The 16841-nt window shown below is 41.8% G+C and overlaps 1 protein-coding gene across 2 annotated transcripts; it reads left to right on the top strand.

Moving 5' to 3' along the window:
* The first annotated feature begins 3461 nt into the window (after window positions 1–3461).
* Window positions 3462–11631, top strand: PPP1R15B (protein phosphatase 1 regulatory subunit 15B). 2 transcript variants are annotated; one of them, XM_049707614.1, is made up of 2 exons: window positions 3462–5320; window positions 8878–9107. In XM_049707614.1, exons 1-2 carry the CDS (start codon window positions 3772–3774, stop codon window positions 8889–8891), a joined length of 1563 nt encoding a protein of 520 aa, XP_049563571.1. In that variant the 5' UTR covers window positions 3462–3771; the 3' UTR covers window positions 8892–9107. The 2 variants fall into 2 exon arrangements, with proteins under 2 accessions (XP_049563571.1, XP_004282515.2); XM_004282467.4 differs by having other exon boundaries at window positions 3471–5907; window positions 8878–11631.
* Window positions 11632–16841: the final 5210 nt, after the last annotated feature.

The raw sequence follows: 16841 nt of genomic DNA, 5'->3' as shown, positions 1-16841 counted from the left end.
GGACAGTTGGGTTTCACTAGGGTTGGGGTTTTGCCAGAGAAGAATATTGGTGTAGAGCACAAGAATGAAGGGTTTTTGCAATGGGGTAGTTTCATACTGGACCATGGAATTCATGCTTGGGTAAGGAGGGAAGTGAAGGAGGGTGATGAATCACAAAAAAAGTGGTAATGGCAATGGTTTGGAGGTTTGGGGGGGTGGGGGGCGGTGATAAGTACCTGAATAGGGATTCCAAGGCAGCGAGCTGGAAAGATAGGAGGTGGTTTCCGGAGTGTGGGATACTTGGAAAAAGATTTTGGAGGTGGTACTGACTGAAAAATGAAGTGAAAAGGTATACACCCTTTACCTCAGGCCCTGCAAAATCTTTAAAAATAAAAATAATTAGCTGAGGTTTAAATTATCTTCTGCCAAAGCGCCAGTCAGCTGGACTGTCTAAAGACTTCTTGTCTTCACCAGCACGCACACAGCCCTGGCAACACAGCGCTATCTCTGTGAACAGAGCTGCCCTCCCTCTGCCACCTGGTTGATAGCGGGCTGCAGGAGATGGTTCACACTTTAGTTTCCTGCAGAGACTGACAAGGCAAAGTCACATATTCTTAGACTTTTCCAGTACTTTATGATTGCATTTTTTCCCTTTAGAGCAACTTCCAAGGTAAGGAAGATAAAAAGTATGTATCCAATGACTAGATGGGGAAGGAAAGGCCCATTCAAGATGTTTTAAGGAATATTTGGGGGGAGGCTCATGGTGTTAGTGATAAATTTGAGAGTGGAATGTAAAAGTCTTGGCCATAAGGAAGATGCTGTTATTTTAAAGTATTATTACCCTTCCATTCATTCAACAAACGCACCTATTATGTGCCAGTCAACATGCTAGGTCAGTGGTTCCTAAACTTTTTGGTCTCAGGACCCCTTCCTTTATACACTCTTAAGAATTGTTGAGGACCCCAAAGAACTTTTGCATATGTAAATTATATCTATGGATAATTATTGTTTTAGAACTCAAACCTGAGGAATTAAAAAAATATTTATTTAAAAATAACAAACCCGTTACATGTTAACATAAATAACACTTTTTTTTTTTTTTTTTTTTTTTGTGGTACGCGGACATCTCACTGTTGTGGCCTCTCCCGTTGTGGAGCACAGGCTCCGGACACGCAGGCTCAGCGGCCATGGCTCACGGGCCCAGCCGCTCCGCGGCATGTGGGATCTTCCCAGACCGGGGCACGAATCCATGTCCCCTGCATCGGCAGGCGGACTCTCAACCACTGCGCCACCAGGGAAGCCCCAACATAAATGACACTCTTAATGAAAAAAATTTTTTTTCAAAACAAAAAAGTCTAGCAAGAAGAGTGGCATTGTTTTACTTTTTTTTCCAAATGTCTTTAATATCTGGCTGTATAAAAGACATCTAGGATCTCATATCTGCTTTTGCATTCTGTCTGTTGCCAGATCCCATATCATGTGTCCTCTAGAAGGTACATGTCCACTATATACTCATGAGAAAATGCGAGTTAAAAAGGAAAATAGGGGACTTCCCTGGTGGCGCAGTGGTTGAGAGTCCACCTGCCGATGCAGGGGACATGGGTTCGTGCCCCGGTCCGGGAAGATCCCACATGCCGCAGAGCGGCTGGGCCCGTGAGCCATGGCCGCTGAGCCTGCGCATCCGGAGCCTGTGCTCCGCAACGGGGGAGGCCACAACAGTGAGAGGCCCGCGTACCGCAAAAAAAAAAGGAAAATAACAGCTTAGTATTATCATGAAAATATTTTTGACCTTGAGGATCCTCTGAAAGGGTCTTAAAATGGGATCCCCAGGGGTGCCCAGACCATACTTTGGGAACTACTGGCATACAGCCCTCAAGGAGCTGAGACCAGCAAGAGAGAAGAATATTTACAGGGATATGTAGTGTAGTGCTCTAATCGAGTATAACAATATAATTCTGACTGGGAAGGTCAGCAAAGACTTCAAGAAGGTGTTGCCGTTTGAGTTGGACCTTGAATCATGAGTAGGTATATAACAGAGGAGGTGATGGCTTTCTTGGCTGAGGAACAGCGTGAATAGTGGCATGAAACAAGCCCAGTGTTCCTAGAGTATAACCTGCATGAAGGGAAGTTACTGAAGAGAAGGCTGGAAAAGTATAGTGGAAGGACAGACTGTACAGAGCCTTTATTCTGCAGGTGATGGGAAACAATTGTTAGCTGCTACATAACAAATATTAGCTGATGTTTGTGCCCCTACTCTATCTAGGGTAGGCACGATATTAGGAATTTAGTTCACTCACCAACCCACTGAAGCTTTGAGTATTTAATTTGCATACTTGGATCTCTTGGTCTGTTATTAAACTGACTCCTATTATTAATACATTTTTTCTGAAGTTCTGAAGTTCTTAGAATTGTAAATGAGATATTTCCAGAGATATGGATAATAAGATAAAAAGGGGTAAACCACAGAAATCGAGGACCTCTTAGTTTCCTAGAAAGAAGTGGCTGTTTTCTGAACAGTCCCAAGAAAGAGGAGCAGCTGGCCTCCTCTTGGCTCCTAAAAGACCCTACTGCTGTCCCCAGTGCTCAAAACTGCTACACTCCCTCGGTAACAGATACTTGACTTCAGAGGTGTCGATTAAAAAGTTTTAGCAGAAATAAATGGACTAAGACCAAACTCACAAGAGAGAATCAAATGTAGCAACTAAGATTATGAGACATAAGTTTTTCAAAGGATAATGGTCTGTGCTTCCTTCTTTGGGTGTTGTATCCTGTGGTTCTGTGGGCTCAGGATACAAATATGACTTGAATATGACTTGAATGGGAAGTATAAAAGAGAGTAAACAGTTCTGGGGGCTCCGTTTCTTTCCTTCTCTGTGACTTCAGTTTGCCCCACCGAGGGAATTGTCTAACAGGGACACCACCTGAGAAACATGAGTTCACTTTTTTATGAGACATATGTGGGTTGGATGCTGAAAGACCTCAAAGCTAGATCCTAGGTAGAGCTAAACCGTTGGTTAAAAACCCTAAAACCGAGGGGGCACGAATGCATAATGATTCATTTTTCACTTAGGACTTATTAATCACTCCACATTACTAGTGTTAACACCAGATATGTATCTACACAGCATTTCCCAACTTTTATTATACTAAGATCTTAGGTTGATGATCTACTTAGCACTCAACAACACTGGAACCCCAGTGTTGCCTAGATATATGTAAGGCTAAGGTATCTGTATACACTTGGGTGTGTATTAGGCCGTTAAAAGGCTTCCAGGGAATTCTCCACCTCTTTAAGCCGCTCCCTTTGGCCCAAAGGGCGGGGAGGAGGGGCTGGAGGGGGGCGGTTTCCTAGGCGACCGCCGAGCAGCAAGTGCGCACGCGTAGTGCTGGGCCTGGCTGATGCAATCTCCCTCGCGCGAGCTGCGTCTACCGAGAGTAAGGAAGCCGACAGGGACCTGAGCGAGGCCAATCAGAGGCCACAAGGAAGAGTGCGGAAAGGCCCGCCCGCCTGATCCTGCGAGTGACGTTCGGCGGCCCTGAGCTGGTGGCGTAGCCGTCCGCCCTCCTTCGTCTCGTCCGCTTGCTTGGAGGCGTCCTGCTTCGGCGCTGGCCCTGCGGCCATTTTGAGCTTCGCTTCCACCAGCCAGCCGGCCCAGCCCTTCCGGGGTCGCTTAGCTGAGGGGCTTTTCCACGGTCAGTCTCTCCTGGCAAGTCGCCGCCGCCGCGGAAGGGCTTCTATCTATGGTGGAGAGGGCTGGAGAGGACTAGGACACCTCCTTTCCGCCAGGATGGATGTCGCCTCGGCCGCCGCGTCCTGTGCCCGCCGTTCCGGACTGTGGTCTGCCGCCCGCGGCCGAAGCCGCTCTCCTCTGTGGCTCTTCTGTTGGCCCGGGGATCGGCCTGGGGCATCAACTCCGCCGCTGGGCAAGGCTGAGACTCTGTAGGCCTTTTGGAGTCCCTCCCGGCCGCCCGCCGCTGAGCTCCGCTTTCCTCCCTCAGAGACTTGCCGAGAACGCGGAGATGGAGCCGGCAGCAGACGCATCGCGGGAACGGGCCGCCCCGTGGGCGGACTCCCGGTTCCGGCTGCCCTTCTTCTTCCCTCGGCGCTCGCGACCAGGCACTTCCAAGTTCCCCGCACCTCCTGCCCCGGAACACTCCGGGGATCTCAAACTGGCTTCTTGTCCCCCGCCTGAGGCTCGGCGCAGCTCGTGGATGCAGCTGCTTTCCCAGCTCTTTGCGCCGCTCCCCGGCTTGCTTCAGAAGCTGCTCATCTGGAGCCAGCTTTTCGGTGGGATGATTCCGACCAGATGGCTAGATTTTGCTGGAGGCTACAGCGTGCTGAGAGCCCTGAGGGCCCGGGAGGAACCCGACGCCCGCACAGCGCCGAAATCTCTGAGTTCGCTGCGGCTAGACCCCTCGGCTGACGCGGCCGCCGTTCCCCTCGATTGGCTAGAGGAGGGCATCCACTGGCAGTGCTCGTCCTCAGATCTAAAATTGGAACTTAAAGCCAAGGGAGGAACTTTGGACTCCGCAGCCCACGCTTTTCTCCTAGAGCAGCAGCTGTGGGGAGTGGAGCTCCAAGCCAATCTGTTCTCCGGCCGGGAACTTGGCCCTTCGCCCTCCGGGCCTCTCAACGTTCAGCGCTTAAGCAGTGCCAACGTCGTCTCCTATTTGCTGAACCCCTCCTATCTGGACTGCCTGCCCCGGGTAGAGCTGAGCTATCAGAGCAGCGTTGGAAGTGGCGAGCTGGTCGATTTCCAGGCGCTGAGCCCAGAAAGCGGCTGCCTGGATGAGGTCCCGTCTCATCCCCAGCCGCTCAACGCGGAGATGGCTTGCGTCTCGTTGCAGGGATGTGCGCCTCTCTCTAGAGAAGGGCTGCCCGAAATCCACCATCTTCGCATGAAGCGGCTGGAATTCCTTCAGCAGGCCAGCAAGGGCCAAGCGTTACCCACCCCTGACCAAGATCATGGCTACCACAGCCTGGAGGAAGAGCACAGCCTGCTCCGGATGGATCTGAAGCACCGCAGAGATAGTGCAACACAGTGTGTTCCCGCTGCTGGAGCCGTTCCCGGCACCGCTCAGGAACCCACTGAGGAGAAGGTAGAATTGTTGACTAAAGAGGTTCCCGTTGCTTTGGAGAGACAGGGCACCTCGGAAGGCTGTCTATCTTGTGAGGTTCCTACGGAGCAGGAGCCTGGAGAGGACCAAATAAGTGTAATTGACTCCTCAGACATAGACGATGACCTTCCCATTTCTGCCAGACCAGCCTGTAGCAACAAATTGATAGATTACATTTTGGGAGGTGCAGCCAGTGACCTGGAAACAAGTTCTGATTCAGAAGGTGAGGATTGGGATGACGACGCTGAGGATGATGGTTTTGATAGCGATAGCTCACTCTCAGAATCAGACCTTGAACAAGACTCAGAAGGGCTCCACCTTTGGAACTCTTTCTATAGTGTCGATCCTTATAATCCCCAAAACTTCACAGCAACAATTCAGACTGCTGCCAAAATTCTTCCCAGAGACCCTTCCGACTCAGAGACGGATTTGTCTGACAAGTCTAATCTAGAAAATCCTCCCTGGACTGCAAGCCTTCCTGAGTCTCCTGACCATAATTCTGGGGAAGAAGATGACTGGGAATCTAGTGCAGATGAAGCAGAGAGTCTCAAACTGTGGAATTCTTTCTGTAATTCCGATGACCCCTACAACCTTCTAAATTTTAAGGCTCCTTTTCAAACATCAGGGAAAAATTGGAAAGGCTGTCGAGCCTCAGAGAGGCCGTCTGAGTCTATTGTGGCCATTTCTGAGTGTCACAGCTTACTTTCCTGTAAGGTACAACTGTCAGGGAGCCGAAAAAGTGAATGTCCAGACTTGGTACAGGGTGGGGTTCTTTCTGGAGCAAGACACACACATATCCAGAGAAAAAAGGTTTGTTTCTTTCTTTTAACATGCCTGATAATTTGTATTGCCTGTTCTGATGTGGTTAAGGATATCAGCATGACTTTCCTGGAGGCATAATAGTGCATATTTTTGAGGAAAGACTGCAAGCTCATATACTTGGATTGAGAAATGAGCCCCCCCCCCCCCCCCCCCCGCCCCGCCACTTCCCTCATTAGAGTGTTGTTCCTGTCTGAATTGAAGGTGCCATTGTATAGATGTTAGCTCGAAGGTGCTGTTTTCTTTTGGATTGACAGCTCTGGGCTGTTTTCCTCCAAGCTTAAACTTTTCACTTTTTTTTAAGAAACAGAAAAATTAAACCTTGTGTGTACACGATTTAATTCTAGAGATTGAGAAGGTCCTATTATAGCCATAGAGTTTTAAATGGTAATAAATGTGGTGTTTGCAGACACTTAGTGTTGTAGTTACATGATAACAGTGTCTTCATTCCTGTCCGTTAGAACCCAAAGGGATGATGGTACCAAGTAGCAAGTCATATTTGTCTGGTTCTTTGCCATGAAAGAAAATACTAATTTCAGTATTAAAAACTTTTGGACATTTGAGATTTTGATTGACAGTCAAAAACAATACAGAAAATAGTGTTGCCTTTTCTTGAGAAAGCATTACTAGTTATCATTCGCCAGCTACAGGTTAATAATCATTTGTAACAATGATGGTCATTTATTTGGTTTTCTTGAGTAGTTGCTTCCTATTCCCAGGCTAGTCTTAAAACTTCATGGAGCATTTTATTTTACTCTTTCAACACATTGTCAAGTTAACCTTATTTTGGGAGTCTTTTGAATTGCTTTTTTTTTTCTCTATTGTTTATTCAACTGAAGTTATTAATTGGAGAGTGATCCCCCCAGACACACAGGGTATCTTTTATTGTGAAGGGAAAGTTTCTTCTTTACTTATATTTGGAAAGAGAAAGGTGTAGGTAAATTATTATTGACCTCAGATTCAGCAGCATCAAAGTTTCAAGTGGAAAGAACCATCCACTGTCTCCAAGTGACCAGCTTAATACTTTGAAACTCTTCCAGGGGTAGAAAATGTCCCTAAATGGTGGTAATTTTATGTCTTAGCCATAGAAGCAGAATAAGGCATATTAAAAATTAAATTTCAGTTTACACTTTTGTAAATGCTGTCATCAAAGAGTTTTTCTCTATATTTTTAAAGGGTCCCTGACAAAATGACCTATTTAGTGAATAGATAAGAAGCGAAATGGAGCAATGGAACGAGCACTTGGCACCTGGAGACCTTTGTTCCCCACTCCTGAGTAGTTAGGGCCAAGAGATTTGAGAAGACAGCCAGAGCTAGGAAGTAACTTGACCTCTCATGGCTTTGATTCATTTATTTATCTTATGGAAGTAATAATAATAATAAGAACTATTGTATGAATTATTGCACGGTTTAAATGAGGTGAGTAGATAAAACTCACAGTTAGTTGCCTTGACTTTAAAATGGTAGCTCTTTCTTGTTCAGGGACCTCAGGCCAATCTCATGCCTCATTTTAGCTTGCTCATTGAATAAGACTGAGATGAGTCAAGTAGCTGTGTCTCAGCTATTCCTATGAACTAGAAGCAACATTTATAAAAGATTTTGTCTGCGATATGGTAAAATTATAGCCTTTGACTACATGCCATTCTTTAGGTATACGGGAATAATGGATAGTGCCTACTTCTTAGAATGAGGCTTTCAGATCTGGGAGTTTAAAATGCTTTGTGTCATGGCATAACATTGTGCAGATTGTGGAGCCAGACTCAGGGTTTGAATCCTTACGCACCCATAGAAGCTGTGTGATTTGAACAGGTCAGTTAACCTACCTACCTTGATTTCCTTATCTGTACAATGGAGATGATAGTAATACATACCCCATAGGGTTGATATGATGAAGTGAGATAAAAATTGCTAAGTACTTTGAAAAGAGCCTGGCATATGATAACCACTATATAAATGTTTGTTGTTGTTATTTATCTTGGTGACACAATGAGTAACACTAGAATGCAATAACTTTTAAGGTATTACATACCTACTAATTGTCCTCGGGGGCATTCCTTGGCCTGATGTAAAGGGAATGAAAGTAGTAGGTCACGGTGGGATTAGCTGATGTAACTATTGAACGTATTTTAAAACAAGTTTTTACTTTTGGTGTTTGATAAAAAAGAAAAACTTCTATATTAGAAATTAAGTAGGGATTAAAAGAGACTGTCACTCCATGTGATCATGTATATTGTAATATTCTCAATTTCATGTATATGTAGTGATAGCATATTGAGGAGGAATACAAAGAGGGTTTTTATCTTTACAGTCTCTCTTATAGTAACATAACTTTAAAGATACGTTAATTTTGCTGCAGTTTGTTTATTAAGTAACTCTCTTCCGTATTCTTATTACAAAAGTAATAATATAAGAATAATACTACATATTTATGATTCAAGAATTGGAAAGCACTGAAAAGTGAAATTTTTTTGGAAAAAGGAAGAATAGAAATAAGTGACGATCTTGTTAAAGCTTTTGTGTTGTAATAAAAGCATTGACTCCAGGAATATATTTCTGAAATACTTTGGAAACATTTGTCATTTGGAAAAGTATCACAGAATTGATTTCCCTAAAGATTAAAAAAAAGTAAAGATTAATAACATCAGGAGAATTTCACTTACCCATCTGGATTGGGGGTAGTCTGGGGTTGACCGGATAATGGATGCGGGATGGGACTGTGTGTGTGTGTGTTTGTGTGTGTGTTGTGTGTGCGTGTGAGAGAGAGAGAGAGAGAGAGAGAGAGAGAGAGAGAAGGAGAAAGAGAAAGGAATTAAAGGGACATTGGCCCACTGTTTTATTCAGGTGCCATCTAGTCAGTTAGAACCCTTCCTTCTTTCCTCCCTCCCTCCCTTTCTTCCTCCCTTCATTCCTTCCTTTTGCTTCTGTTATATTTGAGATTAAAATTAGTCTATATCTTTATAGGTAACCTTCCTTGAAGAAGTTACTGAGTATTATATAAGTGGTGATGAGGATCGAAAAGGACCATGGGAAGAATTTGCACGGGATGGATGCAGATTCCAGAAACGAATTCAAGAAACAGAAGACGCTATTGGATACTGCTTGACATTTGAGCACAGAGAAAAAATGTTTAATAGACTCCAGGAAATGTGCTTCAAAGGACTTAATGTTTTCGAGCAATGTTAAGATGATGTGACAGCCTCTGGCCTTAGCAAACACTACCTCTTACTTGAGAGGTTTCTTTTAAAAACAAAAATTGGCAGCTGTCCTTTGACTTTTTTCTTAGAGGATATGCAACTTGGATCCAGTGACCTAGTTTAATATATTTTTTTTGCAACATATCCCACTCAGAAATGTACAGGTTTGAAGCCAAGCCCTGAAAATGAAGGATGAGATGGTGTGATTTCTAATCCTCCTTTTTTGTTCAGTTGGAGTTGTTTTTGAATGTTGTTTGCTTGCTGAAGTGAAAAGGGGACCTCTTAAGGTGTAATTTTGCACTTTGAAAACTTATTTTCTTGGGAAACAATATTTATAGGGTTTGAAGCCCATTTTTCATTCTAATTTAAATTACGTGTACCTGTCTAAAAACTTTGGGCTCTTTTTTCCCTCTGAACATTCTGAAATTAATGGGCTGTTATGTTTTCTCTATATTTTTTTATTTCAGTAATTTGGCCCTTCTACTTCAAGGCTAAGAAAATAATCTTGTATATACTACCAACTTAAAGTACATTATCTTGTGTCATTGTGGGTTTTTTTCTTTCTTTCTAAAAATGACTGGTTGAAAATATGTGGTGGGTTTTTATTTCTAGATTAAGCTCTACCTAGGATATTTCCAAGGACTGCCACAAAACCTATATGTGCAGTACTTTCTGTTACTTTGGGAAAGCTGCATATTTCTGCCAAATTTTAACATCTGATATACTTAATTTCTGTGCAAACTCTTTTTTGAAGAAGGTTCTGTATATGTTATTATAGTTCCCACTTGGGTGGTTCTTTGTGTCTTCAGTAGGTAGAAATTGTTGTAAAAGACTCCCGAAGTAATAATTGCATCATAGTTGCTTTTAAATTTAAAAGCTTAGAATTTTCCTAGGAAGAAGATAGGAGACATCTCAGAGCAATTTGGTCTTGTTGTATGTGCTCTCAAAAGAAAACCAGTGTTATTAATATGCCTCAGCACCGTCACTTTTAAAACCTGTCGGGATGGCACTGTGAACTTGGAAATGGACAGTTCTTAACTTTCCAGTTTGAAATGTAAAATGTAGACTTCAGTCAATATCCAAGTTTATTGTGTTCTCCTTTTTTAATAGTGAGAGAAGTAATGGCAAGGCCTATAGTTTCAGGAAAGAACTATAGATTTAACAAATAGAAAGTCTTAATATCTTCAGCCCAAAGTTTACTTTTGTTTTTTTTCCCACTTGAAAAAAGCTGATATCTTTAATAAACAAAAGTGACAATGTTCATTTTCCAAAGCAGACTGTTTTTGCAGTGACTGATTGCGTTTGGTTTATTTAGCTAGTTCTACATGGTGTGCATTTGTTAGGTTGAGTGAATGTTAACCAACTCCTTAATGGTCTATTTTTGTTTCATGTGCCTCCTGTCACAGGTAATGGAAAACATGAATAGAATAGATGACCTCTTAATTTTGAACTTGTTTCAGAGTGGGGACAAATTTTTCATCAGAAGTGCTTGCAGGGTTACTACCTCAGTTTATAATCTACCTGGTCATTATTTTATTTGTTTGGGTTGCTCTAAGAACTGCCTCTAGTGTTAATATGTATATATATGTGTATATATATATTCATACTTAAACACACTGAGAGTACAAGTAAAAGTCAGATTTTTGCAGACCCCTTCTTCAATGTGGTTTGTGCCCCTGCATTTTAGGTAATCACAGGGAATGCATTTATAGAGTCTGGTGTAACAACATGGAAATAAGCTAAGTTTCAAACACCAGCTGTGTCAGTTGGAAAGAAGGTGTCACTTGCCTTGAAAAGAAAACTTGAAAATGTGTAGGCATTCTTTTAAAACCAGACTGAAGTATACTGTTTTCAGAGACTTAGGTTGTGTTTTGTGTTTCTGAAATCTTGCACCTCTGCATGTATGAAAATAATGGGATATCTTTACATTTACTGGATTTTGGAGAATTATTCCCTTGAGATTCCAGCCTCACTACCAAATACGTAAAAGCTTGGTGAAGAGTTCTCCCATTTACTACCCTCCTTTAAAAGAAGTGATCAGGCGGTGATAAGGACAAAAGGGACCATTTTAAAGTTGGACAAGGGAAGAAACAGAATTCTTACCAGTTTCATTCTGATTCTAGTTGTTAGAACAAAGTTAAACCTTCAGTCTTAAAATCCTTGGAAGTTTTAACTGAACATTTTACACACCTAAAAGTCTTGCGATGGTGCTTTAAGTATCAATGTAGCATATGAAAGTCTTTGTACAGACAAGTAAAATTTCCTTTTCTGAGTGTTCAAATGTGATAACACCATCTCGTCATCTTTAACTTGAAATCAAAACTATCAGATTTTATTTTTTTATAATTTAAGGAAGGTGAAGTTAGGGGACTAGAAGACATCTAAATTGGCTTCTACAGATCCAATGATTTAAATGTAACCAGTTTGTTGGGACTTTATAGCTAAAATTATATTTGTGTATATAACTGTTAGCTAATGTGTAAATTGTAATAAATATATTTGCAATTTTTAAATGTTACAAGATATTTTGGTTCAATTTTATATTGTATTTTACATTATTTTCAGTATTACTGAGCAGGATTTCCAGAATTAAATCAGGTGTTTTTGTAGAAGCACTGTAAACTTTAAAGGTGCTGCACAAATTTATGTGGTTTAAAAAGGTTATGTGGGGCTTCCCTGGTGGCGCAGTGGTTGAGAGTCCGCCTGCCGATGCAGGGGGCGCAGGTTCGTGCCCCCGTCCGGGAGGATCCCAGGTGCCATGGAACGGCTGGGCCCATGAGCCATGGCCGCTGAGCCTGCGCTCCGCAACGGGAGAGGCCACAGCGGTGAAAGGCCCGCGTACCGCAAAAAAAAAAAAAAGGTTATGTGACATGGAAATTACACCACAACTAACTGAAGTGGAAGGAATGGTAAGGGAATAAATATAATTGTAAACCACATTTTGGTATTAGAAAAAAGAATTTAGTTCTTAGCGTATGAAATGCCCTTCTTAGAGAATGGGGGTTTGATTCTAAAATTGGCCCCAACTATGTATTTCTTCTGCAAAGAAAACAGTAAAATTGTGGGCTTTCCTAGTGGTGCAGTGGTTAAGAATCCTCCTGCCAATGCAGGGGACACAAGTTCAAGCCCTGGGCCGGGAAGACCCCATATGCCACGGAGCAACTGAGCCTGTGCGCCACAACTACTGAGGCCCTCACACCGCCACAACTACTGAGGCCCTCCCACCTGGAGCCCGTCCTCTACAATGAGAGAAGCCACCGCAATGAGAAGCCCGTGCACCGCAATGAAGACCCAATACAGCCAAAAATAAAAACAAATTTATTTTAAAAAAAAAACAACAGTAAAATAGTATTCACAGAAGCAGTAAATTCATATTCTGGGAATGGCATAGTGTTTCTGCTAAGTATCAGGGAATTCGGTTTCTTTATTTTGTGCATTAATATTAATGATAACCATGGTATTTGTAAGTCATGATGTTACCTCATGATATTGAATAAATGTGATGGTAACATCAGAAAAAACAAACTTCTTATCCTGAAAAAAAGACATTTGGGCTATAGCAAGCCTGTTCATGGACTAAGGCATAATAGCATTCTTAATTTAGGCATTTGGATCTTCCAAGCTATTGAAAAGTTATTAAAGGTGTATTTCTGAACTAGAAAGAAATTAACATTTAGTTGCAGATAAATCAATGTTGAGTACAGATTGAATTGATGGCCCAGGTTATACTTCTATTACCATCTTGGGGTTAATTTAAGCATTTTTGGCTATGTCTCCCCAGGAAGGGGAGAAAATATAATAATAGTCATGTTTACACCAAGCCAGATTTATTGTTAATGACTATCCCAATATCCCTATAGAAGTTGTGCTGTGTTTCTTTTTTGTTCTACTTTAATAGAAAGTTTAAAGCAAATATTTAATTGCTGACCTCAGAAATGTTGATAGTTACACACAGATTTGGGAGTTTGTTGGTCTCATTTGGAGACTTCCTTTGGACCCTCCTTTATGTACCTTTTAAAAATAAAAATATCTTCATTTTTATCTCATGTTATTTATAAAAATAATACAGAGATATAAAGACATCTGGTACATTCTAAAGAGTAAGTACGTTGCTCAGCATACCTCTTTGAGCTAAGAGACTTAATTTCTTTTTATGTGCATGAAGAGGTTTTGATATTTCTTCATTCAACTGATTATGACATGAATGTTGGCTATTTGGAATATACCTACATTGTTTCTCAGGATTCTTATGGACTTAGTTGAATGCTTTGGTCAATACAAAAAAAGTCTTTTTCTGCCTGGATTTGCTCCATTGAGACTAAGTTTTTATTGGTTAATCATGACTTTAAAATACAAAGGAAGCATGATATCAAGCTCTGCAAAAATAGGTGTAATAAATAGGATAAATAGATCTAACCCTGCTCACTTTGAGGATTCATACAAGACCTATAATGCTTTCAATTAATACGTATTAGTGACAGTTTTGACATCAGGGAAGTTAGAAATAATTCTACATGTGGAATGGAGAACACGGTGGAGGTGGTAGTGCTGTGTAACAGTTTGAGTCACATCATTGTTTTACCATCGGCCGACTCCTTAATTTCACCAGGGAAAGATAGGGGAAACTAGATTTATGGAAAGTGGGTTGCTTGACCCACGGAGAGGATACCCTGGAGATCTAATGAGAACATAGGTCTAGAAAGCTGAACTATGAAGACGCTTTGGAGCGATTGTTCAGGTTTTGTTCTTTAATCCATTACCCCTCCCTTTGTCTCAGTACTATCCTTTTCTGCCACTTTCCTCCTGCCTTTGTTTGCTATTTTCACTACTGTTTCATAGATCCTTACCTAGAAGAAGAGGGATGAGGACTTTCACAGCAAAAGAACAGCACAGTTGCCAGAGGTGTGTTCATTAGCGATACTATCCATCAAGAAGACACTTATTGCACATTTCCCCACCAGAATGCTAGGTTATATACACTGAGACTGGATTAACTCCAAGAAATAACCCAAAGATGTTTAGGGTCAAAGAAAGAGGTGGTACTAAAGCTGGATTATGCTGCTTTGAGGTAAGCCTGTTTTTCCTAATGGGCTTCACACACTGGCTTTGAAGGCAAAAACCAGAGAGAAGTCCCAAAAGAATTTTGAAAAAGGCTCATCTAGATATATGTTCTGGAATGGTTGTTTTTAAAAACAAATTTCATCATGAGAAGACTGTTTGGATCTCAAATATCATCTCCAAGAGACCTCTGACCACCCTACCCTCCAACCCCTTTTTCCCACTATCTTTACCTTTTAAAATTATATTCACAGCCTAGGACTGTTGCTGGCACATTATAGATAGTCAACAGATATTTGCTGAATGAGTTAATAACTTTTCCTAAAGTGAGTTCCCATATAGCCTTTACTGAGAGTTCATCAGCACAGCCATGTCTGATTAGAATCCAATGTGCCTCAGCCGTAGATGATACGGAATCACAGAACTGAAGGGTCCTTAGGGAGAAGCTGTAGTAAGCTCTAAATTTGTAGAATGTAATTACAGATTTCAATTGTAATTGAAATTTGTGCTTAGGGATACCGCATCAATTAAGTTGAGTGTCATTAACAAGGTGCATGTTAATTTATGAAGTTAATATGTGAGCAAATCAGCTGAGACCTTTCTTTTCCAGAATTAAAGAGTACCAAAGTATTGTACTAGAGTACCAAAGTATTTTTCCCACCACACCAGAAATTTCAGTTCTACTCCTTTTTCGGCAGGTTGGCTTTGAGTTTCTAGAGATGCACTGTTGATTCCACCAGATGGCGTGACTTGCCATCTCAGAGTGCCTGACAGATTTATTACTAATCTGATGGCTGTTGCTTGCTTAGAGGTCATTCCCTTGGTGTATAAACAAGATGGCAACTGCCCTGCTGTGCCCATTCTAGGCCTGCCTGGCTCATTGTGACTCCACCTTTTAGTGGTAACTACCCATCAACGGGGGCTGTTCCTTATGGGAGAACCAAGAAGTGTATTTGAACACAAGTAAATGAATTGATTCTTCCTGATCCACATGGAGGAATAATAAAATGAATACGACGGTTTAGGAGATTGGAGGTGAGATATAGGAGGCTGATGTATGGATATTTGACGGGATTTTGTATTAGGGTTTTTCTAGTTAGGGTTTTATCTCACTTAACTATTTGTTCAGCGTTCAGTTTTCTATTGCATTCCTGTGCATCAGGGCAGTCATTCTCAATGAGAGGAGAGAGGGTGCCACATCGCTCGGAGCATGGGGTCTCACTGTGCCTGATTACAGAATTATACATGCAACTGGCGTGGAAAGAGGAAAAGAGCCTCAAGAACTATTGATCTGGGGTTTGTGCTGGTGTTACCTGTTTCCCTCTTAGAGCTAGTAGCCAAGGCCAGGTGGATATCCAGGACTGCTCTTTGGTAGGTTTGGTATTGGCTCCAAGGGGCTGCTCCGATCCGCTTCCAGGTGTGCAGAATGGAGGCCATTACATGTTTGCATACAATTTTCCTGTGCCTGCAGTGACTGAGGCACCTTTCAACTGTATTATTGTGGTGCTTTTCCTTTCTTTTGTTTCTGAGTAGGGAAGGTAGGCATGTTTTTGTACTTTCAGGAATTTACATGGGAGTTTTTTGTTTGTTTTTTATTTCTGTTTGCCATATTTTCTAGATATTCACCTCTGAACAGATTCCCTTCCCCAGGACAACCTACTGAAAGTCACAGCTTGATTGGCTTGGGGGGGTGTAACCCAGTACTGCCTGAGAGATGGCAATACTTTTAGAATAATATTGAATTACAGAAGAAAAGTCCTGCCGGGAAGTCATAGGGTTGAAGCAGGTGCATATTCTTGCAATTAATTTCCCAGGTTGTTCCAGATGGGATGACAGTTACATTAGCTAATGTCCCTTCTTTTTCCCCTTTTTCTCATTCAGTCATTAAAAAATTAAATTTATTTAAACTAAACAAAAACAACAAGAACGGTTCACCCATTTCTCCCACCCCCACCCCCACTTAGTCTCTGGCAAAAATCAATCAGTTATCTGGATCTTTGAGCTTGTTTTTGTTTGTCCAGTTGTTGTTGTTGTTTTAGATTCCACATATAAGAGAGAGTATACTGACTTATTTCATTTAGCTCAGTGCCCGAGAGGTCCATCCAGGTTGTCACAAATAGCAAGATTTCATTTTTTCCAGTGTCCTTTATTACCCCTTTCATTTGGCATAGAACCGCCTCAGGGTCCCTTGGGAATATTTACCTTCTGTCATCAGGTTTCATCTACCCTCTAAAGGCTTCCCTGCTGACTCCATCCCTACATCCTCAGAGCTCATTATTGTGTTTCTCAGTATTACAGTGCCCTGTACATGTTCTTATCACTGTTCATCACATTGAATTGTAATTGTGTTTGCAATTCCATTTCTTCCTGTAGATTGTCACCTCTTTGGTGGAGGGGTCCTCAGCACAGGGACCAGAATGTCTTAGGTGCACAGTATACTTTTCTTTAACTCAAGTGACAATTTCCACAGCCTCCTTCTCCCAATGAATAGGTTTCCCTACCCCACACAACGGTTGAAATTTATTAATTCAAATTAATTTAATTGCTTTTGTTTCAAAGAAGCAAATAAATGTGTGAAAAGTAATATAATCTAATGTAAACATTTTTATTTTTAGTACTTGAGATATTTTTGAGAAGCTAATATGGCTAGTGACGACTTTACACCTAAGGTTT

Source organism: Orcinus orca, chromosome 1 (genome assembly GCF_937001465.1).
Source record: "Orcinus orca chromosome 1, mOrcOrc1.1, whole genome shotgun sequence".
In the NCBI taxonomy this organism is placed as follows: Eukaryota; Metazoa; Chordata; class Mammalia; order Artiodactyla; family Delphinidae; genus Orcinus; species Orcinus orca.
This window is presented reverse-complemented; position numbering and strand designations above follow the sequence as displayed.